This window comes from Grus americana, chromosome 11, assembly GCF_028858705.1.
Source record: "Grus americana isolate bGruAme1 chromosome 11, bGruAme1.mat, whole genome shotgun sequence".
Lineage (NCBI taxonomy): Eukaryota > Metazoa > Chordata > Aves > Gruiformes > Gruidae > Grus > Grus americana.
This window is the reverse complement of record NC_072862.1, coordinates 11,184,834-11,210,657: the sequence shown is the minus strand read 5'-3', so window position 1 is coordinate 11,210,657 and position 25,824 is coordinate 11,184,834. Positions and strand designations below refer to the sequence as shown.

General features: G+C 44.7%; 2 protein-coding genes and 1 long non-coding RNA gene across 9 annotated transcripts in view; 2 read left to right on the top strand and 1 right to left on the bottom strand.

Annotated features, from left to right (window-relative positions):
* Window positions 1-1,759: 1,759 nt before the first annotated feature.
* LOC129211414 (uncharacterized) lies at window positions 1,760-6,636 on the bottom strand. The gene is made up of 4 exons (XR_008578842.1): window positions 6,510-6,636; window positions 6,356-6,411; window positions 4,076-4,163; window positions 1,760-2,014 (listed from the first exon to the last, which is right to left on the bottom strand). It is a non-coding gene; the product is annotated as an uncharacterized LOC129211414 (long non-coding RNA).
* Window positions 6,588-13,879, top strand: CCDC51 (coiled-coil domain containing 51). 4 transcript variants are annotated; one of them, XM_054838480.1, is made up of 5 exons: window positions 6,588-6,679; window positions 8,407-8,666; window positions 8,801-9,147; window positions 9,422-9,586; window positions 10,955-13,879. In XM_054838480.1, exons 3-5 carry the CDS (start codon window positions 8,830-8,832, stop codon window positions 11,726-11,728), a joined length of 1,257 nt encoding a protein of 418 aa, XP_054694455.1. In that variant the 5' UTR covers window positions 6,588-6,679; window positions 8,407-8,666; window positions 8,801-8,829; the 3' UTR covers window positions 11,729-13,879. The 4 variants fall into 4 exon arrangements, with proteins under 4 accessions (XP_054694455.1, XP_054694454.1, XP_054694453.1 ...); XM_054838479.1 differs by having other exon boundaries at window positions 6,631-6,686; XM_054838478.1 differs by lacking the exon at window positions 6,588-6,679 and adding an exon at window positions 6,697-6,909.
* Window positions 13,880-20,609: 6,730 nt separating this feature from the next.
* PLXNB1 (plexin B1) overlaps window positions 20,610-25,824 on the top strand; it is an 80,676-nt gene continuing 75,461 nt past the window's right edge. For 2 of the 4 annotated variants that reach the window (XM_054838284.1, XM_054838287.1), the window contains exon 1: window positions 20,610-20,702. The gene's annotated coding sequence lies outside the window, so the exon portion shown is untranslated. The remainder of the gene's footprint in view (window positions 20,703-25,824) is intronic. The other 2 variants (XM_054838289.1, XM_054838283.1) reach the window with 2 other exon arrangements.

Sequence of the window (25,824 nt, the reverse complement as noted above, 5' to 3'; positions counted from 1 at the left end):
CACATAGTGCCAGGAGCAACACAGCCCTCAGGAGGGAAAGGTCTGGGAAGTTTTTCTCTTTGGAGAGGCCTGGCTCCTTGATGTTGAGAAACAGGCTGCCTGGGATTACCTACAGACAAACTCTCTTACTGTGCTAGAGACGTTCTGGCCGTTGGTGAGAGGACGGTGCGGTGCCCCGCCGCCGGTTTCTGAGGGGTGACCGTGTGCCCTCGCACCTCGGCGGGAACCGCTCTGTACGCGGCGCATGCGCAGCGCGGCGGTTCGCGTTCTCAGGAAGCCGGGCGGCTGTGCCCGGCACGGCCCCGAGACATTGGCGGCCGTAACCCTGTGGGGCTCCGCGGAGTTGTACCACGGCGGCACTGCCGAGCAGCAGGCAGCAAAAACGGGCTACGCTGCTGCTGTGGGAGCTCCGGAGTGGCGGCCCGTTCCCTCGGCGGGGAACAGCCGGCGGAAAGCAGTACGCATGCGCAAGCCTCACGCCTGCAATACTGGGCTATGCGCGAGCGAGGGCCGCCAGTGCGCATGCGTCAAAGTCCGTTTCCGCAGCCCCTGGGTGTGAGCAAGAGGGGCGCATGCGCACCTCTGCAGTCCGCAGTATCGGCGAGCGAGGCGTGAGGAGACTCCCGCCGCCGCAGTGCGCATGCGCTTATCGGCCGCCTGCAGCGCTGCGGCGCGGCCGCGAGGGGGCGGCAGAACCTCGGCGCAGCTCCCGCCCCGCGGCTGAGGCTGTGGTCAGCCCTGCGGCTGTCAGCCCGGCGGCCGCTCGGTCCCCCGCAGCCGCTGAGGGAGGACAGGCCTGACGGCGGGGGAAGGCCTGCCCGGCTCTTCCAGACGTCGAGGGCACCTGCCTTTCCTGCCCTGCTGAAACGGGGCCTCGTGTTTCAAGAGGAAGAATGGTGTGTCCCCTGAACAGTCACCCTCAGAAGGTAAAACACTCCCAGCTCTCCAGAAACATCTCTAACAAGGAAACCCTCGGAGTAGGGCACTGACATCATCTCCAGTCGCTTCCTTATAAGCCCAGAATGTGTCTTCAGATTTACCATGCAACTCCCCACAGACACAGTCCAAGTGCCTCGCTGTTCAGAGAAGTGATCCCTCACCTGCAGTGAACACCTGCTTCTCCTGAGAGGAACAGTCTGTATCCCACCATTCACTCAGGTAAGCACCCTAGGTTAATTCCTTCCCCCTTAACTTCTACCTTGGGAACATCATATTGCTTCCTTGAAGTTTCCATACGTGGTGTAATGTCACTGCTGTTCATTTCAAGAATTAAGTTATAGTCCCATAAGCACTGCTCCCCTTTCCCCCGCCGTGAGTGTAAAGGAGCCATAATGTACTTGTGTCAGTACACAGAAGTTCAAGGAAAACAAGGTGTAGGTGACTATTTGTAGGACACAGGCAGGCGCATGTTCAGCAGCCACTGGAACTATAGGGCACAGCACTACAGTGTACATGAGTAGTAATATGAAAAGGTGTATTGTTTTGGATAGTGACTGACCCTTAAGTAACCACTTTGCTGGCAATGGAAGATAACCCAACCTTCTGTTTAGAGAAAACTTCCAGCTCTTATGAGAGCATGCGCTGATATAGCCACATCTTGGACAACTGCAGCTAAACCTAAGCCTCTAGATTAAAACTGCAGATTTTAACACTCAGGCCCTGACTCTCATTGTCAAGAAAGGAGCAGAAGTTGAAATTTATTCTCACAAATGACTACCAAAACAGCAGATGCGTTCAGGCTGCATAAGGTCACAAGCGGTCTCCAGCAAAAGTTTCATTTCCAGTATAAAACAGTAATGCCATTTTTAAAACTAAGCCTACAGGTGAAGAGAGAAAATGTTACATCTTAACAAAAAAGATTTATTCTGACTAAACAAAATGTACAATGTTTCCCAAATGATAGTGAGTTTTCATGACTCTCTGAAGTCTGCAGATCCATTGAGTAACTCGATCACTTCTTACCCCACAGTTTGATCAAACTACTTTTTGCCAGACTTCTTTATTCCACCACTGGCTGCCAAAAGAAACAACACAACTGGTTAGACAACTGTTACAGAGCATAGCTACAAATTTAGTTCCTCATAAAGTCAAATCCCCACTAGACTGCCTGTACAACTCAGATCCCCACTGGTGAATTGTTCTTCCATGTATTACTGTGTTTGTGATCTCACATACTTTACTCTGAATTAATAACTTAACTTTAAAAACCACGTTCCTCCTGAAACTAAATATGCCCCATAAATCTACAACAGAACTAAATAATTCAACAATTCCTTTGTTTCTCCATGGACACCCTCCATTGTTTATTTCTTATACAGCAGGAGTATAGTCTGGTCAAATCAAATTCAAGGCTAAGGGAATAAAAGCATTGATATCCCTACAGCAACCAGAGCTCCCCATTGAGATCAAAGTTCTACAGAAGCAGGTACTGGGATTATAAGAATTCCAGTTCTCTGGAATTATCAGTTCTCTGCAGTCCCTATTATTGAAGAGGTTAAAGCAGGGTGAAAGAAAAAAAACATATCAACATGGCAACAAGTGCAGCATTTTTTGTAAATGCTGTTTTTTTACAGCATGTATCATGTATGACCAGTGGAAAGGAAAAAAAGAATAGCGAGGCTACAGCAAGACAGGCTGCAAGGGCTGATGGTCAATAGCAGACTTCACACTACAATAATGATTCTAACAGCATTGCCTTGCTGAGGCTCTTGGGAATAGTCTAGTCCTCCCACAATAACAAAATAATCACTATCTGCTTTAGCAAGCATTGGACAAGGACCAAATGACAGAAATTCAGTCTACAAAAAGGCAGAGTAATAATGGCAGGAAAGAACTATGAAGAAATCTGTAAACTGAAGCGCCCTACACAGAACAAGTTTAGGATGGTAAGGACACAGAAGAGAGGCTCAGTGAATTGTTTTGCATTGGGCTGTAACAGCAAAGACATTCCAAGTCCCACACCCAGCACATTTTTTGTACACTGATAAATCAGAGAAGCTAGATCAATTTGAGATAAATAAACAAGAAATATCCCAAGTCAGTGGGACTGGATGGCACTCCCTCCAAGAGCACTGACAAGCTCTAATGTGAAAATGCAGAACTGCTGGCTACGATTTGAAACTAGCCATTACAGCCACTGTGTCAGAGGACTCTCAGACTGCCAGCAAAGCTCCAAGATACGGAAAGGGTTCTATAAAGAACTGGGGACCTATAGACCAGCAGGTCTGACCTTGATCTCTGAGAAGATAACAGTCTGTAAAAAAGCTTCTATGGGATTGCTGGAAAGGTCCTTCTAGAACCTTTCAAGATTCAAAGCTTGCTAAAGAATAGGAAGCAAGTGTAAAGTTTAATGGTCATAGAATGGAAAAGGGATTAGTCACATTAATGGACCACAGGCAGAAAACACCTAGAGTAAATAGGCAGAGTGCACCCTTTAACATCTCTAATCTGATCAGTGGAAACACTGGAGGAATACAAGGCAACTAACATTAACACTATCTCCTACTATCATTGAGATACAGACTAGGCTCAATGTACCATCAAGATGCACCCTGCAAACTTTCTTCTGAAACACAGTGTACTTTACAGTCATTTAGGCAAAAGGGTTGAAGCCAGACTGATTTCCAATCACTTTGTTGGGTTTTTTTTCTGCCAGGAATCTACTGCTCTTGAAGAAATTAATCCTCTAAGAGATCAAGTACTGGATTTGTTAAACTTTCAGGACTGTGGCAAAGCCTACGTGTAGTATGTGTGGAAAGAAAAGGATGGTGTGCTAAAGGAAGAACAGAAATGTCTCTGCACCATCCCACCAGAATAGGTTAGTGTGCCAGACACACTGTTATACCTTCTAAACCAGAACCTGCATCAGTCATTTGGGGATGAAATTGCATAGTGAAAGAAAAAAAGTAAAAATTAGCCTCTATTTGTTACTTATTATCTGCACCTGCCATCGACTTACTGGTGTATGTTAAATAACCTAGAGGTACATCCCTTTCTATGTTTGTCAAGCAAAAACATTAAATTTTTGAAGCCAGCAAGCCCTCCATTTTTCCTATCAGTATGGCACCTCACTTACTGAGGGGTCCTTTTCCAGCAGCCTTTGCTTTCATCTCCTCAAGTTTCTTTTGCTCCTCCTTCTGCTTTTGTTTAAATGCCAGATCTGTCTAAAGAAAAGAACAACAGTGTTTGTTAACATCTCCTCCCCCAAAAAAATTCAAAAACAACTGATAAGCAACGAGAAACAAATGTAATGTTCTAACAGCAATAAACACCTGACTGAACTGATGCAAGATGGCTGAATGCTACTAAATATGCCAAACTTTGCAGAACTATGACAAAGGTTTTTGTTGTACCAGAACGCAATGACTAAACTTTAACTTTGTATGTTTGATGTTTCTGAAATTAAACAAGTATAGTTTCCCATGGCATAAACTCATTCTGTTCTCTGAATGATAAATGTTTGCACTAAAACCATTCATTAATATGCCGCCAGTGACACTGGGAGCCCAGTGTACAAGTGCTGTCTTAACAATAAAACTTGGATCTAAGAAAAAAAGGTTGCTTCTATTTAAAAAGCATTCATTTCAAAAAAATCCTTTCATGCGTATGTCACTAATTTTGCCAGGTTTAATACATTTGTATTAGTTCCAAGAAATCTAATGAGACTGCTAGCAAACTGTACATGCAAGCCAGCTGCTGAACATCCCTGCTAGAACAGCTCCCAAATTCCAGAGAGCTCAGACACACTCTATCCCTTACACAAGTATTCCTCACAGACATCAAGGCTGAAAGGGACCACAGTCTTTCCCTGGCACTCAGGATTTTGGGGTAACTAAACTGAGGATTTTGACAACTGAGATCCTATGGATTCCTCACCAATCCAGTCCATGGCTCTACTACCTTTATAACTGGAAAGTTTTCCTCTTTAACTTAAAGCTTCCCTTGCTGCAATGTAAGCCTATTACTTCCCCAACCTACCCCACACAGAACAGAATAGTCTGCTTCTCTCCCCAGGTTTTCCACTACTGGTGTTTTTTTTTTTCCTGTAGACTAATATGTCTTTCTTAGCAAATCAATCCCTCCCACTTATCTACTTCTGTGGGGGTTTTTTCTTGCAACATGTTGCCCCCAAGTGCTTGCAGTACTGCAGTGCTGAGAGGACAAGAAATATTATTACATCGTGTCTGACACACAAGACTTTGTTTATACATCTTGTATGATTTTCTTCTTTTCCAACACCTGATTCTGCAGGTTCGTGTTCAGTGTATGATCTAAGTCTCAAATCCTTTCAGGTGGACCTGCAGTTTAGCCAGTCATTCTCCTTGTATTTTATAAGTTGATTATTCTTACCAAAGAAAGGCACTCAGCATACATGCTTAATTAAATTAATCTTTTTTTTTTTTTCAAACTTCCTCCAATTTGTTAAGATTACTTTGACTGCTAGTCTTGTCCTTTGAGTCTTTTAGACTGTGGGATTCCAGCAAGCTGCACGGTCACCTTCCATCACCTTCCGTGGTCCTGTTCCTACCTTGCATTTGTGAACATTCCATGAGCTAGCATCAAGAACTAGATCTTACTGGTTTTCTCCTCATATGCAGTGCACTGCCCTCCTACAGGACAGAATTCCCTTTGCCACAGATCTCCTAAAATCCATACTAGCTACTAATTTTTATATTAATATAACTTGGATCCTGGTAAGCATTTCATTGGTTCTACCTTTTCTCTATCAAGGAAGTTTATTTAGAAAGCTATGATTTTTTTTCAAAGAGACATTGTATTTGTCTTTTTCCAGTCACTGGTGCCTCATGAATCCTCCACCATCCTCAGATGTAACAGCTACACCCATACTCTGGGCCCTTACATTTAAGTATCTGTAACATGAGATTCACTTGTACCTAATTTATTTAAACTACTTGATAATCCACAGTTTTTGTATCCTATCCTAGGTTCTTGTGAACGCATTAATTTGTTGGACTTCAGATCACAGCCTGCTGCTTTGGCGAGGACATTCCAGCTTTCTCTGTGGCACCGGCCTCCTCTGTTACCAGCACTGCTGCCTTTACCATGAACACAGGAGATATGTCAGCAGAAAAAAAAAAAACGGAAAACTGGAGCCGCGGAAGGTAGTGCATCACCTCTTCACCCCTTACGGCCGTTTTACCGTCAGAACGCCTCTTCATAAAATGTGACGTTTCATAGAGAGCGTATCGCTACAGAAAGCTGAGCTGAGGGGTAATTTGAACGCGGAGAGCAGCCCCCCACAAGCGGTGGCCATGGCCCAGGCCAGAGCCGAGTGGGGCAGGCCCGGTGCCTCAGGCCCCCCGCAGCCGCCCCCGGAGCTCGCCCGCCGCCCTACCTCGTCCAGGTCCTTGGACTGCTTCTTCGGCTGCTTCAGCGGCTTCTTCTTGCCGCCTGCAAAGACAGAGGAGACAGTGAGTCCTGGAGAGGGAGGGAGAGAGAGAGAGAGAGAGGGGAGCAGGCGGCGCCGGGGGCCCCAGGCCCGGCCTTACCCTCTCGGCCCGACATGGTGCCGCTCCGCCGCGCCGCCCCTCGCCCGAGCGCGCGCGCGCACGCACGCGGACTCACGCCGCCGGGTTGCCGCTTCCGCCTGGCCCCGCGCGGCCACCGTAGAGCTTCCGCCGCCGCTTCCGCCTCAGGCACCGGGCCGGGTCCCGGGCAGGTAGGAGGTGTGCCGGGTTTGGGCGGTGCGGTGGGGTCCGGCAGCTCCGGCGGGCTCCTCGGGGAGGGCTGCTCGGTGGGGAAGGAGCAGCTCGGCTCGGCTTCCGCTGCGTACGGAGCTCTGGGCTGCTCCTGGCGCTGGCGGCAGCGAGCGCGACCTAGGCGAAGGCTGGCACTGGAAGCCCCCCGCGGCGGGCTGCTCCCTCCCGCGGGTCGCCCTCTGCAGCTGAGGTGAGACCGGTGCTGCTGCCCGGGCCTGTGCCTGGCTATTAGAGGCGGTAGCCGTCTCGCCGTGCCGGTCGGTAGGGTGCCGGGAGCGTAGGCTTGTAGGCCTGGGTGCCGTGAAAGGGCCCCCTCCGGCAGGGAAGGGGTCGGTCGTGTGGAAAAAACCCAGATTTTTCGCTCCTCAAAAGTGTGAAGTAGAGTTGTGAACGCGTGGTGGTGTATTGGAAATTCTGTGCTTACATTTTGGCAGTGACAAAAAAGATTGCTGCAAAATAAGATAGGACCCATAAAAACTAGTCTTATTTGCCACCATTATCCAGTGTGTGTAGCAACTGGGGTGTCAACCTTTTGAAAGAATATTTGTCAGTGACTGCAGGTAGAAGAAACTCATTTATCTTACAAGGGAAGCAAGAGAGGGACAAGGCATGTTATCTCAGATGAAGCTTTCATAACTGTCTTAAGATCTATTAGCTCAGACTGAGATTACTTTCTCTGCAGTCTGTTTGCAACCATCTACATAGAAATTCTTGTAAAAAAACTTAACTGTCTCCCTCTTTTTGCTATACTGTCTCAATAGCCTGAATATTTGGTAAAACTCTTCCTGTAGTAGTGTAATTAAGAGAGGGAAATCTAGAACAGACAAAGTTGAGCTGAGGTTTTAGTACATGGCCTGCAATGTTGAGTAGGTGTTGTAACGGTAAAATATGAGTGATGCTGGAAGGAGAGGGAACTTCATTTCCATGCTCTTGTGGTTTAGATCTACCATGTCATTATGCATATAAACCAACTGGTAAGATTTTCACAGTGCTCTTTCATTAGAATATATGTAACAGGCAATGAACCTGTGGTGTTCAGAATCAGTAGCCAGCTAAAAGCTGATCAAAAATGTCTTCCAGTAGGAAGAATCATTTTCTGTGGAGATGCCTGTATTTGCATGTGTGTGATCTCATTAGCCACCTGAAATTAACATGGAAAACTGTTTTAAAATAATTTTTAAAAACTGTGCAGAAACTATCGAGCTTTCTCAATAATCCATGTTTTTATATTAGTCAAAACCTAGTATAGTCATATTCAAACTTCATATAAAACCTTTTTTTGAAAGTTTTCCTGCTTACAGTTTTTAGAGGAATGTGCTCAGTAGAAAATTTAGAACTTATTTACAAATCAATAGACAATAAACTATAACTAGCAGTCTGTTTTTGCAGTGTAAGCAAGAATTTTAAGCTCATTTTAAAATGCAGCCCTAGCTGTGCGTTCACTACCTGATAGTTTTCTGATCTTGTGGCTGGCTCTTCCTTATGTTTGTAGGCAGTCTCATGAGAATACTTGTGTTCAGTTCAGCACGTCTGTTTTCTCTCTGTCCTTTATGTTTTTGCCTTTGCATTCTTCAACACTTTGTGGCTCTGTGAAGTGTAAGATAAAGGGAACCATCAAGCCTCACTTCTTTTCTTATCAAGATTTTTTTCCCCTCTCTGTCTTTTTTTCTTTTCTGTTCTTTTGCAGAATTATTAGTACCTGTGACATGGTACACTAAACTCAAGTGTGAAAGCACAAGGCAAAATTTCATATGGCAATCACTTCCATGCTGAAGCATCAAATTGCTCTGAAACTACTCCTGCTAGTACTGGATCTGCACATGATTACTATTCACGCAGTGAGTGAAGTAGTAACCAAGAAGCATGGTGGAGGTACTTACTAACAGCAGAAAAGCAAGAATCTGTGGCAGAACTGCCCTTTGTTGAAAACTGTGGAAAGTTCTCTAGGTAAGTAATGGTGTAAAACTATTGATAGTTTACCCATTCTTTAATTTTACGGGGTTTGGTATACATGTGTAGTTTTAAGAGGTATTAATCAGCCACGCTCCAATAACTTTTCTTTTTCTTCTTCATCCTTGTAGCACTTTTATTCAGTGATTAAATTCAAGACATGGGACCAATGAAATACAAGTCAAGTGTGTCCTCAGTGTCCTGTGGTCTGCAATATCACCATTCTTTGATAAAGTGGAGTCCAAAAATGAATTTACAGGTAGTGCAGACTTATTGCTCATCAGCACCTAAGAGGCCTGAAGCCAAGTCTGCAACAGAAATGGCCATGGATCTTCTTAATCGGCTGACTGAAGCCGGGACCCTTATGGGGAAGAACTCTTTTCAGAAAATGTCTGCAACATGCAAGAGTTGGTGGGAGAGATATGAAGAGTTTGTTGGAATTAATGAAGTTCGAGATGCTCAGGGAAAAGTGACAGAGGTAAACGTGGAGATAATGTGGAAATTTAAAAATTATGAGTTAAGCTATATGAAGCATAAACACCTCCAAGGAGAATCATCTCTTTTTATTGCTTTAACTGTTTGTGCCGATGCTATGAGTGTTCTAGTTTATGCACAATAGTAAATATAGCATATTCCTTAGATTGAAATGGAGTGTGGTTTGGTTTGTTGGGTTTTTGAAAAAAACCCCATATAATTAGTGATTTAGATTTGTCTGGTAATAAGTCTCTAAAATAAATACTCTTTCTTCTCAGGCTGAAAATGTCTTTATGGTAGCTCGAGGGATAGTACGAGAGGCTCGTGAAAACGTAGAAGCCCAACAGATTAAACTGAAGGAAATTCGGGACCGCTTAGACAGGGTCTCTCGGGATGACACCCAGTATTTAGAACTGGCTACTCTGGAACACAGGTTGCTGCAGGTAATTTGTTGGTACTTGAGCACTGGCAAATACAATGAAAATTTGTGTGCTTTGCTTCCATCACTAGTGAGTGTTTCTGCAGATGCAGCTCAGTTCTGAAGTCAATTTCTGATGATACTTGTTTTAGCTAATTATTGTAGATTATTTGATCTGCTATGCAAATTGTATATGTTAATGCTAAAATAGGGTGGTAAATTTGGACAATAAAGCTGAAGATAGTGAGCCTAGAAAATTGAGTGGTATCCTGTAGATGAGTAATCAACAAAAAGCTGGGATTCAATAAATTAACCTTCCATGTGATGTGAGAAGCTCTTTTCTGGTTTTTAATCCATGAAAACTCTCTCACCTGCCTTCTATGTGGCTGCAAAACCCAGGCAATTCGTCAAAGCTTTTGTCAGAGAGCAGTGAGAGCGAGGCTGCTCCATGAGGGAGGGCAAGCAAGAGGATGAGGTTGACTGCAGCACGAGCTGGAGCAGTATCCTCACCAACAGCACACAGTCCTACAGCACCTCAGCTGGGTGAGCCAAGCAGGGCTGGTAACAGGAATGTGTTTATTAAAAGTCCATCAATCAGAGATAAAGACAAAGTACCAGCCAAAGGTGGCAGTGCCATCTTACAAAAGAAATACATGCTTGGAAGAATGAGAGTAATTCTGGGAGATGCAGTTAGCTGACAGACAGCCTCACCACTACCAAAACCAGCAATTCCTTTGCTAAAACAGCAGAATTTTACTGCAGGAAAACAACTGGAAAACCTTCCAGTATTTTGCTGAGATCAAATGGCTTACAAAAGGAACTGCCATGCTGAAGCCAGTGAGAAGGGAGAAAGGGAAGACATTTGTCTGTGAGCAGGGTAACAAAGAGAAGGCAGAGGAGTAAGAAGTGTGTATGTTCATGAGATATCCAAGATCCTTTCCAGTCCTATTTTCAGTTCTCATTTAAAGGGTTTAGAACTGAAAGGAAGAAATGTGGTAAAGGTAGATGGAGAAGTAAGCAGGGCCAAAAAAATGAACATTATGGGGAGAGAAAGACTTTCCCCACTCATACCCCTTTTCTGTCATCAGCATGTGACTTTCCTGTGTAGAGGATCTTCACCTGTAATTCCTGATGGCCTTTTCCATTTCTCAGTTTTGACTTAAAATGATGTCTCATTGACTTAAGTAGGATTAATAAAGAAAATCCCACATTAAAAAGAAGATTTCTGAAACAGAACTAATGGATGTTCTTCATTTTCATTTCTTCATCTGCACTGGGGTTTTGTGGATTTTTTGTGGTGGTTTTTTTGTTTGTGGGTTTTTGTTTTTTTTTTAGTTTAGACTTTGTATCTTCATATTATACCTTCTCCTTCAAGTCACTGTGTTTCTTGCAGGAAGAAAAGAGGTACCGAGCTGCCTATTTAAATGCAGAAGAATCCGAGAGAGAAAAATTCACTCTCTTCTCTGCAGCTGTAAGGGAAAGCCATGAGAAAGAGCGAACAAGGGCTGAAAAAACAAAGAACTGGTCTATTATTGGTTCTGTACTGGGAGCCATTATAGGTGTTCTTGGTTCCACCTATGTTAATCGAGTAAGGCTGCAAGAATTAAAAGTCTTGGTGCTTGAAGCACAGAAGGGCCCAATAAATCTGCAAGAAGCCATCAAAGAACAGGCCTCCAGTCATTACCTACAGCAGAAGGATCTCAGTGACGTCATAGCAGACCTGAAAAATGTACTGCAAACAAGGACATCACAGGAAATAAAAGAAGGCACTTTGACTAGAGAAGACAGGAATAACTCCATAAAAATAGATTCTCTTTTAATTCCTTTAAACGAACAGCTAAACTACACTAAACAAGTCAGTTCATGTCTAGGGAGTTTACAACAGCAGTTTAACACTCTGCAGGAAAACTTAGCGCAAATGATTTCTGAGATGCAAGGCATTAAACTCGCGGTCCATTCTAGACCTATGGAAAGAGTGATGCCAAGGTCTTCAGTGGAGGGTAAGAGCCAGGCTTCTGTTGTGAGAGATGTGATTTTAGAATTGTGTGATACTGAACGGAGACTGGAAACACAAATCAAGAGAAATTCTATTTACAGCACTGCGGTGACATGCGCTATGTTTGCTGTTACTCTGCCAGTACTCTATATTATACTTAAAGGGAACTGATCTCTAATTAATTTACTAGATTAATAAAAGTAAACTTGCATTCTAAGTACTTAGAGTACGAGTCCAAATAAAGGTGCGTTAGCATTTCTCGTTATGCGTTCTCCTGTATATTTGGAAAACTTGTAAAGACTTAGTCCATCTATTGCTGCGGGGTCCATGTTAACAGTCTTTGTTATGCATCGTGGGTTTTAACTCCTCAAGCAAAGGAAATTCCACAGTTTCATCGGTTGATTTCATTCACTGTTTCACTCTTTTACTGTCTAGGCTTGTATATCGTGCCAATCAGTGACTTTCACTCTGGAGTTTTGTTTGTGGTTTTCTGTTCAAATGATGCTTTTACTCTATCATTGATCTAAATGCTTCATGTGTAATCCTTTATAATTTTGCTCCTGATTACTTCATAGTTTTGAAGTTTGTTCATACACAAAACATTAGGAGTCATTTTACCAAACAGGTAGAAATATTTGCCCTGAAATTTTTGGCTTGTTTCCTTTATTTTTTTTAAATGCTAGGTATAATGCAGTGACTTGCAATGGGAGAAAGAGCAGGGACCACGTCAGTAAGGAGATGTGAAGTTACTGTGATACAACGTGGCTGTACAGCCAGATGATGCACTTAAAGTACATTCAAGTTACATATGGTAACTCTTTCCTAGGACAGTTTATCATGAAGTAGACAAAAGCATTTCTGGAGCTGCAGCTGTTACTGATAGCTCCATGTCCTTAAAGGCTTGCAGGCAGGGAAGGAGAAAAAGGGTTCAGATACAGAGATGTATTAAGTATGATGTTTATTCTGCAGATGCAAGCCAATTATCCTTTCTCTACAGACTCCTTAACCCATCATTCCCTCGGTATCTTGTGATTTTAGTAATCATCTATGGAGCAACCATTTTCTTGCTAGTAGAAAAGTGACTTTCTTGAGTCTCATTGAAACTTTCTCTGGTTTTTATTCATTTTTCAATTGTGTCCTGTCTGGAAATTCAAATGCCACTCTACAGCAGGTGCTTTTAAGCCAGTACGTTAATGGTAATAGTGTTAGGCAAACTACTCCAAAATAATACTTGGAAAAAAGTGAAAGGTCTGGCTACTTGTTTTTCCTGAAAGGATGAAGAATGGCTCATTGAGGAAAAACGCTTGTCTAAACAGCTAAACATCAGTATCTCTGTGTGGCCTCACACAAAGTTATTGGTATCGCTGTGATAAGAAATAGTTTTCTCCCTGTGATGGCAGCAGATAAGCACATCAGATGTGAAACTCCTGCTCTGTGAGCATTTCTGTGGAACCTTTGCAGACAAAGGAGCGACAAGCTCACTTCATGGTCTAATGCCTTTGTGTAAGCATTTCAGAATGTCTATCAGCTTTTTCTAGTTTCTTCTGCCCAGTAACCATATTGAAAGAGTTTGAGGTTTTGATTATAAGCTCCTCAGACTTTAAGATCTTTGGGACAGGGACATTTGCTCTATGAAGCACCAACTTCATTTGGTATCGTTAAGTGATATTATAACATGATTGAGTAAACAAACAATATTTGGAAAGATCTGTGATGATTTACTACTTGTAAGAGAGATGAAGTATGCAAAAGGTGGGTTTGGGATTTATACATTGATTGTTTGGAGTGTAAGGTGAATAACAAGTGTTTGTCAGGAAAGCTGTTTGATCTGATGGCTTGAGAACTGGGATGAAAATTCCCACACACTTATGTGCGTCAAGAAGTATCCCTACAAATCAATACAATTTTTCAAGTCTGTAATACTTCATTTTCTCATTTCAAAAATATTTTACAGGTTCTACTTCTTGCAGGAGCTTTATGAAAATCAGAGACAAGTATGTAATTAAAGGGGAAGGGATAGTACAATGATGCTATTTGTAACTTGCCAGCACTGGTCACTAAGAATTTCGTACTGCTTGAAGTTTTTTCCTTCAATTTAACTACATAAAGTTAGGCCCCCTTATTATGTAAGTGGCTGAATTTTAGATACACAGCATCACTGAAAAGTGTGGATTATATACATGAGCATGGTTTTAAAATGCTGTATGTTAGGCAGCTAAACTTGAAAGTTGAGGCAACACACTGAATTGTACTTGGTGGCATCAAAAATTATTAGAGGTCTAAGGCTAAACTTGTGTACAATAAATAAGAATACAAAACCAAGGGTTGTGTATTGTTCTAAAGAGATCTGCTTTCTACCCATTTAAAGAAGGTGTGATAGTAGGTAGCTTTAACATTATGTAGAGTTACAGGAAGAAAAAGTTGTTCAATCTGGACAGTAGCAAATAAATCTGTGATAAGTGAGAGTTTGAAATACACAGCCTGAAATTTGAGAAGAGCTGGATGGTGTGATAAGTATCAAGATGAAAATAACTGGATGTCGTCCTTTGTAGGGAGTTTGGAAGATTCAGGAATAGATTCTGGGTGCAGCATTGTACAGCTGGCAGAACTCCTTGTTATGAGTGATTACTGTGGTTCTATTTCGCTCTTCCTTGCTAAATCCTCATATGTGAAGTGACAGCAGAATAATTTGTTAGGAAAAAACCCCTTATAATTAACTATGTCTATGTAATATTTAGCAGGGCAGGTTTGTATATTCTCTCAATCCTGGATTAATCATCGCCCCATTGTGGCAATGATCTAAGCATGTAGTTTGGTACTGTGCCGTATGTGTACCCCAAAGCCAGAAGGCGTGGCTGCAACAGGAACAGCTGTGCCTTCAACTAGCTAAAGGCAATATCCAGGAAGATGCTATAATATAGACTGTACCATAATCTGTTCAGTAGTTTATGCTAAATCTTTGTCATGGTAAGCAGCAAATACACAAGTTTGAACAAAACCAGCACAGCTGCACAGAGGTGTTTATCTGTGTGCTCACATGTGCAGTACCAACAGTGATTTGCACAACGCAGTGACATTTTGGTGCATGTTTCCTGATGATTCAGCCATGGCCAAATAAATGATTCGTTGCCTGTGCTCTTCTGGGCTATTTTAGGGAAAAAAAAAAAATTGTTCTGTTGCATACCTATGGATTATTAACGAAGTTTATAATAGATAGTTGAGTTCCACTTTTGGAATGAGGTGTCTCAGCTGAAGCTTTCCTCAAAAAGAAAATTCTGCTTCCAAAGGCCTTTCAAGACTTAAAATCTTGCTCTTTCTGCGAGCAAAGTTCTCTCTGGGCAGGATGGCTCAGCCAGCCCTGTCTCCCAAACGCTCATTAGGCAGGAGAGATGGTGGCTGCAATAGTTTGTAACAGGTTGTCGTGGTTTTACCCCAGCTGGCAGCTGAGCACCACGCAGCCGCTCGCTCACTCCCCCCCATCAGGATGGGGGAGAGAATTGGAAAAGTTAAAGTGAGAAAACTCATGGGTTGAGATAAAGACATTTTAATAGGTAAAGCAAAAACCATGTGCAGAAGCAAAGCAAACCAAGGAATTCATTCACCACTTCCCATGGGCAGGCAGGTGTTCAGCCATCTCCAGGAAAGCAGGGCTCTGTCACGCGTAACGGTTACTTGGGAAGACAAACGCCATCACTCAAACGCCGCCATCACTCAAACGCCGCCCCACCTCTCCCTCTTCCCCCAAGCTCCTTATAAACTGAGCATGACGTCATATGGTATGGAATATCCCTTTGGTCAGTTTGGGTCACCTGTCCTGTCTGTGTCTCCTCCCAACTTCTTGTGCACCCCTAGCCATCCCGCTGGCAGGGCAGTGCAAGAAGCAGAAAAGGCCTTGGCTCTGTGTAAGCACTGCTCAACAACAGGTCCATAGAACAAAAACATCTCTATATTATCAACGCTGTCTCCAGCACAAATCCAAAACATATCCCCACACTAGCTACTATGAAGAAAATCAACCCTCTCAGCTAAAACCAGGACACAGGTCTAGTGAGGCTGGGGACTGACCTAGGCATCGTGTATAGGTCAGAGAAAGCAAGTGCTGATTCAAGTGCACTATAAATCAAGACACAGAAGATAAGTTAAAGGGGGAACCCAGCAGGAGCAACAGGAAGCCCTTTGATAGATAGTAACTATAGAAAAATGGGTGGCAGTGGCCTGAGCTTGGCCCATGCTAAGCTATTTTGAGTTCTTACTGCTCCATGAGAAACCGCTGGTAACTCAAAAGCAAACAGCCCAGTGGCTATGGAAATAACTTTTAATGAGGTCACTGCAGACTTCTAACAGTAGGTGCATTTTGAAGAGAAAAGTTGTCATTCCTTCCACTCATGAAAGGAATAGTAAATGTTGCTTATGAATACAGGAGAAAAGCAATTATATGTGGTGTCACTATCAGGATATATATATATTTATTTATTAACGCTTGAGTTTTGAATGTTCCAGTATTCTAAGAACCTAGTCAGAAGATGCAGATACTCCTGTTGATTTCATTGTAACAATCTGTTTGGAAAAGACAGTTTCTTTCACAGAATACCTTCTGAAAACAAATACTTGCATCTTTATGGAGCTGAGGAGTGGTAGAGATGTCCTGTTTACTTCAGAAACAGTATTGAGATTTGCAGTAGGAGTGAGGTTTGTGAGCTAGGAAAAGGGAGTCAATGCTGGGTTTGTCCTTAATATATTTAGAACTGTATTTTATTGCCAGATTTTTTGCTAGCAAGTTATATTTGTGACCTTCCTCATAAAATGTAGAGGAGCGTGATTTCTGGTGTTTGGCAATTGGTGGATAATCATAGAATCACAGAATGGTTTGGGTTGGAAGGGACCTTAAAGATCATCTAGTTCCAACCCCCCTGCTGTGGGCAGGGACACCCTCCACTAGACCACGTTGCCCAAAGCCTCATCCAACCTGGTCTTAAACAAGAAGGTGTGGGCTTAAATACAGCAAAAAAACAGCTGGGTCACAGTTTTTATTTTTAAGGAGAATTAAGCCATCAGGTAATTATGGTTGTGGCAAGATTTGGGAGTTTCCATCATGGGCAGTTTTTAAGAACAGTTTAGATAAATATCACTAGGTTTGATACAGACATAGCCAGATCCTGTCCTGGGACAGGAGGGATTCAGTCAGGAATTTTCAAACTTCTCTAAGAACTGCTGCTTTGTTTGTTTGTTTGTTTGTTTATTTTTATATTCAGTAGGAGAGTCTATGGACAGTTTGATGTCCTAGTCACCCTAGTGCAGGTTATCCTATGATGCAAGTTATAGCAAAATGAAAAGGTGGTGTGCTGAGAAAATTACTATGGGCCATGTGGTGTTAGGCACCAGGAGATAGGGAGAGAGTGCATGTATGCACAGCTGCAATAAAGTATGAGCCTAAAAGGATTGCCTTAGTAATTATTTTTCAGAATCAAATTTGTGAGGTGACTTCTCGACCAATTTTGAAATACTATGCAAGGAGGTTTTTTAAAGGCTGTTTTTACTAGAACCTTGCACACTTCTGTTGTAGACCTTTAAATGGCTGCAGCCTATACTGGCCTTTCCTTTCTGTGAGTTTGCCTGAAGCAAGGTGGTCCTTTAAACATTATTCTATTTAAATACTGGCATATCATAAGCTCTCAGGAACTTCCCTGTGCTTCAAGACTTGTTCTTAAAAAAACCAAACACATCATCTGTGTTGATTCAGTGAGCCAATCACCCACCCCTCTGTATTAGTTTGGAGCATGTAATCTGCTTCATCAAATACATCTAATTCTTGGTCTTCGTGGAGGTGTTTGTGACAATCTGTGTGGCTGGAGCCCTCACCTGTGATGTTGGAAAACTTGTTGATGGTGACATTGGACATTCCATGCGTAAATGCTTAAGCCACAGAGCTCCAAGATAAAGGGATTGTCACAAGCATTCCAAGCTTGTTTTGCTGTGTTCTGCAGAGAGAAAAGTAAACCTGTGCAAATCGGTGTGTACTAAGACAGTTTGTTATCCTTCTCCTGCAGGTTCTGGGGTAGCATCAACAAACTGCCGCTAGCAAAACTGTAGGTGCCCAAATGAGGGTAATGAAGACCTTAATCCTGTTTCTAAATGTTCTGACAAACTGAAAACTTGAAAGGAACAGAGTCAGATTTAAAGTAGGGTAGATGTAGTCAACCTTCTGTTGGTCCCTGAATTACTGCTCTAAATGCAGTTTATTCCCAGAAGCTATAGACAGTATTCAGATATCCCTTGTGACTTTCTTAACCTAACTCATCCCCTGCTTGGAGGGGAGGAAGAGTGAGAAGAAAATCAAAAGGAGTGTAAGCAGCTGCCAGCCTTGTGATTATCATAATAGTTACATAAGAAACTTAGCTAACCTGCTTAGAACAAGACATGAACAAGGGCTTTTACAGAAGAGGATCCTTTATGGATTTAAATATATATTTTTTTAAAAAGCAGCTTCTGAACAAATGGAAATTAAAAAAAACTGTTTAAATTTGTTCCTCAATATGTTTGTTCTTTATGTGATGCCATTTTCAGCTGTGTACTGTTTAAGATCTAGCTTTTTCTCTAGGTATTTTTTTAAGAACTGCGAAAGATTTTTGTGCAGACCAGTCAAAACTCCTCCCTGAAGAGGGAATGTGTAATCCCATGGTGGTTTTATAATATCCCTGTTACTCTGGAGGGCTGTAAGTACAGTAGGAGGGGTAGGAGGTGGGTATAACATCCAAGTGCACAGAAGCTCTTCCTGCCCTGCTCCCATGGCAGACCCTGCAGCCAGCTCCTTGTGCCAGCTCTGCCATGGGACAGGAGGAAATGGTGCTCTTTTCCAATGTGCTCTCATGGGACTTTTTGCTGCTTTTTAAGTGAAGCTTGCAGATGCTTTTTACTAGACTGAAGGGGCTGCAGGTTGGGACTGGCTCTGGAGGAAAGGCAGAAAGGGGATTAGTGGTTTGAGTCAGGAATGGGTTGGAGCAAAGAAAAATTGGGATTTTTTTTAGTACTATTAGTCACCAAAGCTGGATTTTGGTGGAAGCAATTTGAGTGCAGTTAAAATGTTTCTGGTTACTGAGATGATAATATTCTGTTTGGTGAGTTCTAACCTGAACAGCGATTTGAGAGGATGGTTTTTGTCTGTGTGGGGAGAAGAGCAAGTAAGGGATCGTCTCTTCCTGAGAGTCCTCAAGGGCTCCCTGAAATAACAAAGTGCCAAGGAGCAAAGGTCCAGAGAGGCAGCTGGCATCTGCCTCCGAAATAATCCTTCCTTTGGGGGACCGTGATCATGCTGCCAGATCCTGGGGACTGTTCAGCATCTCTAAACTTTCAGACATACTTTTTTCCTTCACAATATAGTTGCTTTTTGGGCTGGGGGTGGGAATGTGAGAGGCTAATGGATTATAACAAAGAGAGTAGATGTTTAATGACACTTCTGGACATGGGACTTGTACCAACTATGTTCCTCTGAAATGTCAGAAATGCACGTGGGAGGGAAGCCTGATTCTGACTTTAAGAGCAGCTTTGTGTCTTGCTGCATCTAGCCAAAAAAGGAAGAGTGATGGGCACCCCTGGCATACAGGCCAGTGCCTTTTTCCTCTTCCTCAGAGTTTGCTTTGACCTACAGCTCCTGTATCACTTCTGCATGTCCTCAGATGCATCCCATTTTTCCACACAGAATTTGTGACTGGGTGGTAAAGGCATAACTTCATCTTTTGTCTGGGATTTCCAAACATCTGGCAGTCAGCTCAGCAGGCAAATGGCCATGGGGCTGTGTAATTGTATTCAGTGTGTATAGTTGGTCACTGTATGTATAGCAAGTCAGTTGTTAGACTGTACATTTGCTGATCAACGACACAACAGAGACCAGCACATCTGGAGAACACAGAAATTACAGTGTGAGCAAGAAAAATGGGAGCATTAATTCTGTCCCTCTGTAGAGCTGTTACTGACAGAACTTACCCCTAATTCAGAGAGAGGATTTTATGCGGTCAGTTCTCAGGGGCAAGAAATGTCTCTCTCATACAGAGCACCAGCCTCTGCTCTTCTCATGACTGGAGGATCCAGCTTCACGGGAATAAAAATCACAAAACTGGCAGTTTATATTACACGTATCATTTCGGGCACTTCTGCTTTATGATGCTTTTGTCTCCACCGACTTTCAGCAGGAATGGTATGTTCTTCGCTGTGTTGTAACTAGAGATAACCATGTTTTTGTCACGTTCCTGAATCTTGCTAATGCTCTGGTTCCTGCGTACTCTGCAAGTGGGAACTGCTGTATCTCAGCCACTGATGCTGTGTTTATACAGGACGATTCCTAAGTAAGTAGAAACTGGTTTTGCTATCAGATTTTGCTCCCTGTGTGCCGTGCAGGCTGCATTGGTGTAGATTCCCACTCACTCACGCCTCTTGGCTGAAACAGCCAAGCACAAAGGCTTCTTGAACCAAACAAAACACCAAAGTTACGTTGCTACGAAATACAGAGAGAACAGAAATGCTGTGATTTCTTCCAGAATATACCAGTTTAAGTCCAGCTCTCAACGTAGGAGCTGCAAACACCTCTGGAACAGCAGTTTGCCCTGAGGGCCGGCTGGCAGCCACGGCGGGTTTGGGCGGTAGCACCCAGAAGACTGGCCACAGCCAGGTCCTTCACCAGGCCTTGCGCGGCAACGACCTCGGGGTGACTGGGTGGTAAAGAAGGGCAGAGGCTTGTTCTCCTGAGGCGAGAGAAGCCCCCTGTCCGCCAGGCGCTGGAGCTGACGCCCCTCTGAGCCGGGAGAGCAGCGGCACGGCCCGGCACCGGGTCCCGCGGCGGCGGCCGGCCTCAGCGCGGTGTCGGGGCGCCGCTGAGGGGAGGCGGCGGCGGCAGCCAATGGGGTCTCGCCACTGGCCGCGAGCGTGGGGGGTGGCCGGCCTCTGCTAGGACCCTGCGGGACTGGGGCGGTCGCGAAGGCGCGGCCTCTGAAGGGAGACCAGCTGCTATTGGAGGAACGAGGCCGGGGGGGTGTGGCGTGGCGGGCGTGCGGTGAGGGCGGGGCCGTCGCCGTCGCTCCGCGGCTCGGTGCGGGCAGCGCTCCTCGGCGACGGCGCGGCGGGGAGCGGAGCGGGTCGGTTGCCGCCGCGGCAGGTGAGGGGTGGCGGGGACGGTGGGACCGCGGCGGGGGATACGGGCTGCAGCCGCCGCGCCCGGCCCGGGGGAGCGCTGGCGGCGCGTTACCGGGGGTCAGCGGCCGGCGGCAGGTGCCGCCCGGGGGCCGCGCTTTGTCTCCGCGTGGGGGATGGGCGCGGCCCCTCAGGAGCGGCGGGGCCGGGCCGCGGCCCAGCGGAGCCTCCCGGGCGGGGCGGGGTGGGGCGAGCCAGCGGGGCTCCGGTGGGCAGGGTAACACCACCACCCCCCCCCCTCCCCGGGCCGCCCCCGCCGGGCGTTGCGGAGGGGAGGGCAGCGGTCGCCGCGGCTCCGCGCCCGAGAGGGGGAGCGGGCGGCAGGGCTGGCGAGCCCCTCCGCCGCCGGGCAGGCCGGCGGCACCCCCGGCTCGGTGACGAGGGCAGGCGACGGTGAAGCTGGGTTGCAGCTGGGCGAAGAAGAGCGGGTCAGTGGGACCGGGCGCGTCCACCGCGACCTTGGCAGCGCTGGGAGCGGAGCGGCGGGGGGTGGCACCGGGCTGGTGGCGGGGCCGGGACCCTGCGGTCGTGCTGGAAGGGGCTGCCGGGTCCGCGCCCCGCGCCTGGCAGTGCACTGGTGTAGCTGTGCCTCCGGGAAAAGGCAATAACGGGGGAGGCGTGTTCTGGAAGACAGCAGCGCTGGGAAAGCTTTTGGAAGTCGCAGCGAGTAGACGCGTTGGGATAAACAGGTAGTGCGAAACGTGGAAAAAATTACATGTGAGTTTTCAGTGATGCTCAAACAGGGGACTGTGAAAGAGATTTCACCTGTGTGGTGTGTTTCTGGGGCCAGTGCTGGAGTACAGTGTTGAGGTTTGATGTGGATGCTGCTTTCAAAGGATGCTGTGAACTTTCTAATGCAGGGAAGAGCCAGAAGTTACTCAGGGGCTATGTTATTTGAGGAGCTGAAGATAACCTTTTAATCGGTAAGAGGATTGACAAGTGACTTAAGTGTCTTCAGGGGGTAGATGTGTACCAGGGATTAGAGGGCTGGTAGTAAATGGTGCGGCAGTAAACAATGGCTGAAGTCAGGCAGCATTTAAAAAAATAGCATTACAAGTCAGTATCATCCTATTCCTGAAACTTCAGCCTCAGAGGTAGCAATAACTGCCTTCTGCAAAAGGCAAAGTTGCTTAATAATTAGATCTGTTTTGCTAACTTACAAAAGTGTTTAAATTATTACCTCGGGGGAGGCTAACTTAATTGCTTTCTTCGATCTGTTCAACGCTTTTTCCAGCAACAGTAAAAAATGTTAGAAGGTGCCTTTCTGATAAATACAATACCTTTAACTTCTGGAAAGCCATGTGTTCACCTGTTTCCCCTCAGCACTGATTTTACTGTCTGAACTGAAACCGAGTGGTTAAGTCCTGTTGTTCTGGAGATTTCATTTTCCACCTTGAACGCATTCCTTTTCAACAGTATGTGCAAGTGTTTGGGCCCCCTAAGCAGGTGTGTTTTCTGTTACATCAGTGCAATTTGAGATCTTTCTTTTCTCAAATCTAAACGTTCTATGACTGCTGCTTTATCTTGGGGCAGCAGTCTGGAACAGGAGTAGTCCTGAGAGAATATGTGGACTGCTGCAGTAGTTACAAAGAAAGGGGCTACAATCCTGAGTGTTGTAAAACAGCGGGGTCAGTATTTTACTAAACAAGGGCTTTATTCTGTGTAAGGTGGAGTGCTGACGGAGGTCTGCTCATTCCTGGTCTCACTTTTTGAACAGAGGTCACAGAAATCCTGTGTTATGCCTTGCGTATTAAATGCAGAAATCGATGAGTGTTACATTAATGATGCGTCTGTGTGTGATGTTGGGACCTAAGCCAGTGATGGAGGCATTTGCCCTGATTCAGGAGGAACGTGATGCACTGAGCTGTTGTGCTACATGGTTTTTGCATTCTAATGGGGAAGTTGGTGTTTCCACTTGATTGTTACAAACTGGGCATGGAATTGCATAGGTTTTAATAGGGTCACTCGGAGAGGCCGGGAGCGTCTAGCAGAATCCCAGGAGAAGAAAGCAAGCAGATTATGGACAGAGAAGAATTTGGCAGGGAAGGTGACCAGTTGGTAATCTGGTGCTGAGCAGACTGTTTCCATGCTCATTCGCACCTGTGTGAGCAGAACTGGATTCTGCAAGCCAGGGACTTGCCCCGAATTGAGATTTGGCTAGAAAGCATTTAACATAGCATGGTCATATATGGAATTTTCTCTTTAAACTTCTTCCAACATGTGAAAAGAGTTAGGTTAGTAATACGATTAACAATATTTAATAAGATTAAAATTACCAGCATAACTCTCTTGAGAAAGGTGGGTGCAGACTGTCAGCAGTTGACACTCTTAATTTCTGCTTTCTCCCACGTAAGTGCTGTAAAGAGTTTGGGCTCCTAGACTCTGCTTGCTTTTCAGAAAAGAAAAATTTCTGTCCTCATGTGCTGACAGCTCAGGTATTGCCTTACCTTTCACGTCCACCAAGAGCATCATATTCCCAGCGGGGCCACGGGATGTTCCCATATAAGGGCAGAGGGAATAGCTGACGGAGGGATGTAAGGAGCACGCAGAGCCGTTCCCTTCGCTTCGGTGCCAGTCTTTGTGTAAAGCAGGGTTGTTTCTGTGAGTGTTGCTGCTGCTGGCATGCTTGGGCTTTCCTGGCAGCGTCAGCAGAGACTGCAAGGACTGAACGAGTCTGGAAAGTATCTGTTGCTGCTGAAGGTGGCCCCGTGTGCCTGGAGAGAGACTGCCTGCCAAATAAACGATGCCAGTTGTATGTTGGGTGTGCTCTGAAGGAAAAAAGCACCCACCCAGGTTGCCTGTGTGTGGGGTGTGTGCTATCCAGCACTGTCCAACGGGAAAACAAAAGTAATTGCACTTACTGTCTTCCCCTATGGCTATTTGTTTTCTAGAGTGGTTTGTTTCACCAGCAGTGCTGGGTACAGGGAGCCACGGTATCCTTTTCAGTAGAAGAAATGCTTTATGCTTTAGTGCCACCTGGGAAAGAGAACAAAGGATGAGGGGAAGTTTGGAAGAAGGTGAAGCAGCTGCTTCCCACAAATGCTGGGGGTTTTTTTTGTGGTAAAAGCTCTACCTCTGAATTGGTCAGATTCACATTATTTCTGTTCTGTCATCTTCCTCTCTGTCTCAGTCCTTCCTGCCGCCTGTCAAAGCAAACTCACAAGGACTTCAGTCTCTCCTCCTCCCTGGCAGTCTCTCCATCTGTTCTTTTTTTGTTTGTTTGTAGCTATTGGGTTTGTTGTTTTTTTTTTTTCCCCCTGAAACTTCAAATTGGCTGTTGTAGCCAAGTTCTGAGCTGAACCCTCCCAATCTTGCATAAGGGCATCCTGGAGGAAGATGATAGGATTTTGATTCATCCCAACTGTACAGGGTGGTAGCAGTCAGAGGAGGCATGAGCCTACCTGCTTTCTTGTAAGAATTAGCCCTCTAGATACAAGGTAGTTTCAGGAAGCAGGGGTTGGCCCACTGCCCTCTCTGCTCACCTGGATCTTCAGTGAAATGTCTTTGTGCTCCGAGTGCTGGAACTCTGGTGCATTTTACTGATTCTCGTTTGCATTCCCCATAATCTGTTAAAGCCCTGGATTTGATTTGGATTTATTTGCAGTTTTTGTGAGTATCTGAAAGGATTCATCTTCTGCTGTTCATCAAAACCACAGAAGGGCTGCTTTTGCTTTTATGGGAATGTGCCAGCTGGTCTTTCATTGTGCTGGTATCGTTTTCCTTGTCCTATTATTGGAGGTGTCTTTGATGACTTGATGGTTGTGATGATGTCTTTAGAGAAGATTCATATTGATTGTTATTTGAGCATTGTCTGGTTTGGTCTCAGTGCCGGAAGACAATTCTTAAAAATCCTTGCATGTGTTTTTCAGGGACAAGCATTTGAGACGTTAGGAGCGTGTGCAGGGCTTCGTGACATGATACCGTTGTTCCAGAAGGCAGAGTAGATGCTTAATTCAGTTGGGAAACAGTACTCATGTATTGCAGAGTCTTGACTCCAGCACAGGGGTGAGAGCCGAAAGACCTTCCCCCTTCTCATGCTCAGTCTAGGGACTCTCTAAAAATCTCTTCGAGGGATTTTTGCTAACTGTGTAGCTCTCTAGAACCATATAGGATCAACCTTCATGCTATGGTTTGCTATAGTGATAACTGAGATGTGCCCCTGCTTAATAAACTGGCCTGGGTTGTAGTCGCTGGAGCTCAGACTTGTGAAGGTGCGAAAACATGAAGCAGGATGTTTCGACCTGTACTGACTTGCAGCCTTGACTAATGGAAGAACCACAGTGCTTTGGTGTGATCTCTTTAAGACTCTGCTCTTTCTCTCCAACTGCCTAAGTAATATATGCGGAGGACTTGTTTTTGCTGCTAATATATATCTATTTTTTTTAGCCAAGTTGTAACTAAGACATCTGAGCTATTTTGAGGTTGCAGGAAGCAATTTAGGTCTCCTTTTTGTTAACTAGAAGTAAGTACTGCCTCCCAAAGTTGGGGGGGGGGGAAACAAATGGTGTCAGTTCAGGTGGATTTGATTTTTTTATTGAATAATTTTTTAAATTATTTCTAATATCCTGAATTTAATGTTAGAATTTCACTTTCAAGTCCTGCCTGCCACCCCCAAGAAAGAAAAGGAGGGGGAGGGGGAAATGAAGTAGAAAAGAACTTTGTGTTAGCACGATCTGATAGGAAGATTTTAGATGCTGATCAAAATGTGAGGTGAACCTTCAAATGATACAGATCCTAAGGAAGTTCCCAGATGCCAGACTTTAATCGCATGTGAACTTTAGTTATTTGCTTGCAGTATAAACACTGCAAGTACTGTGAGGAACACTTCTCCTGTGCCTGGCAAATGTGTGAGATTTTGCATTGCGTTCAGCTTTGAAATTTAAGTACGGAACAGGGTGGATCTGGTGGGTTGAGTTTCCCCAGCCTCTGCTCTTCACTGGTGCTGCTGCTGCTCTCAAAATTCCTGCAACTTCATAGCTACTCCCTTTTAGGAAATGATAATTCATTCCCTTCTTGAAGTATCTGAACGTTGTAATTTTATATTGCTACTTGTATCTGTTCCAGTTCTATCTCATGTGGAAAGTCTT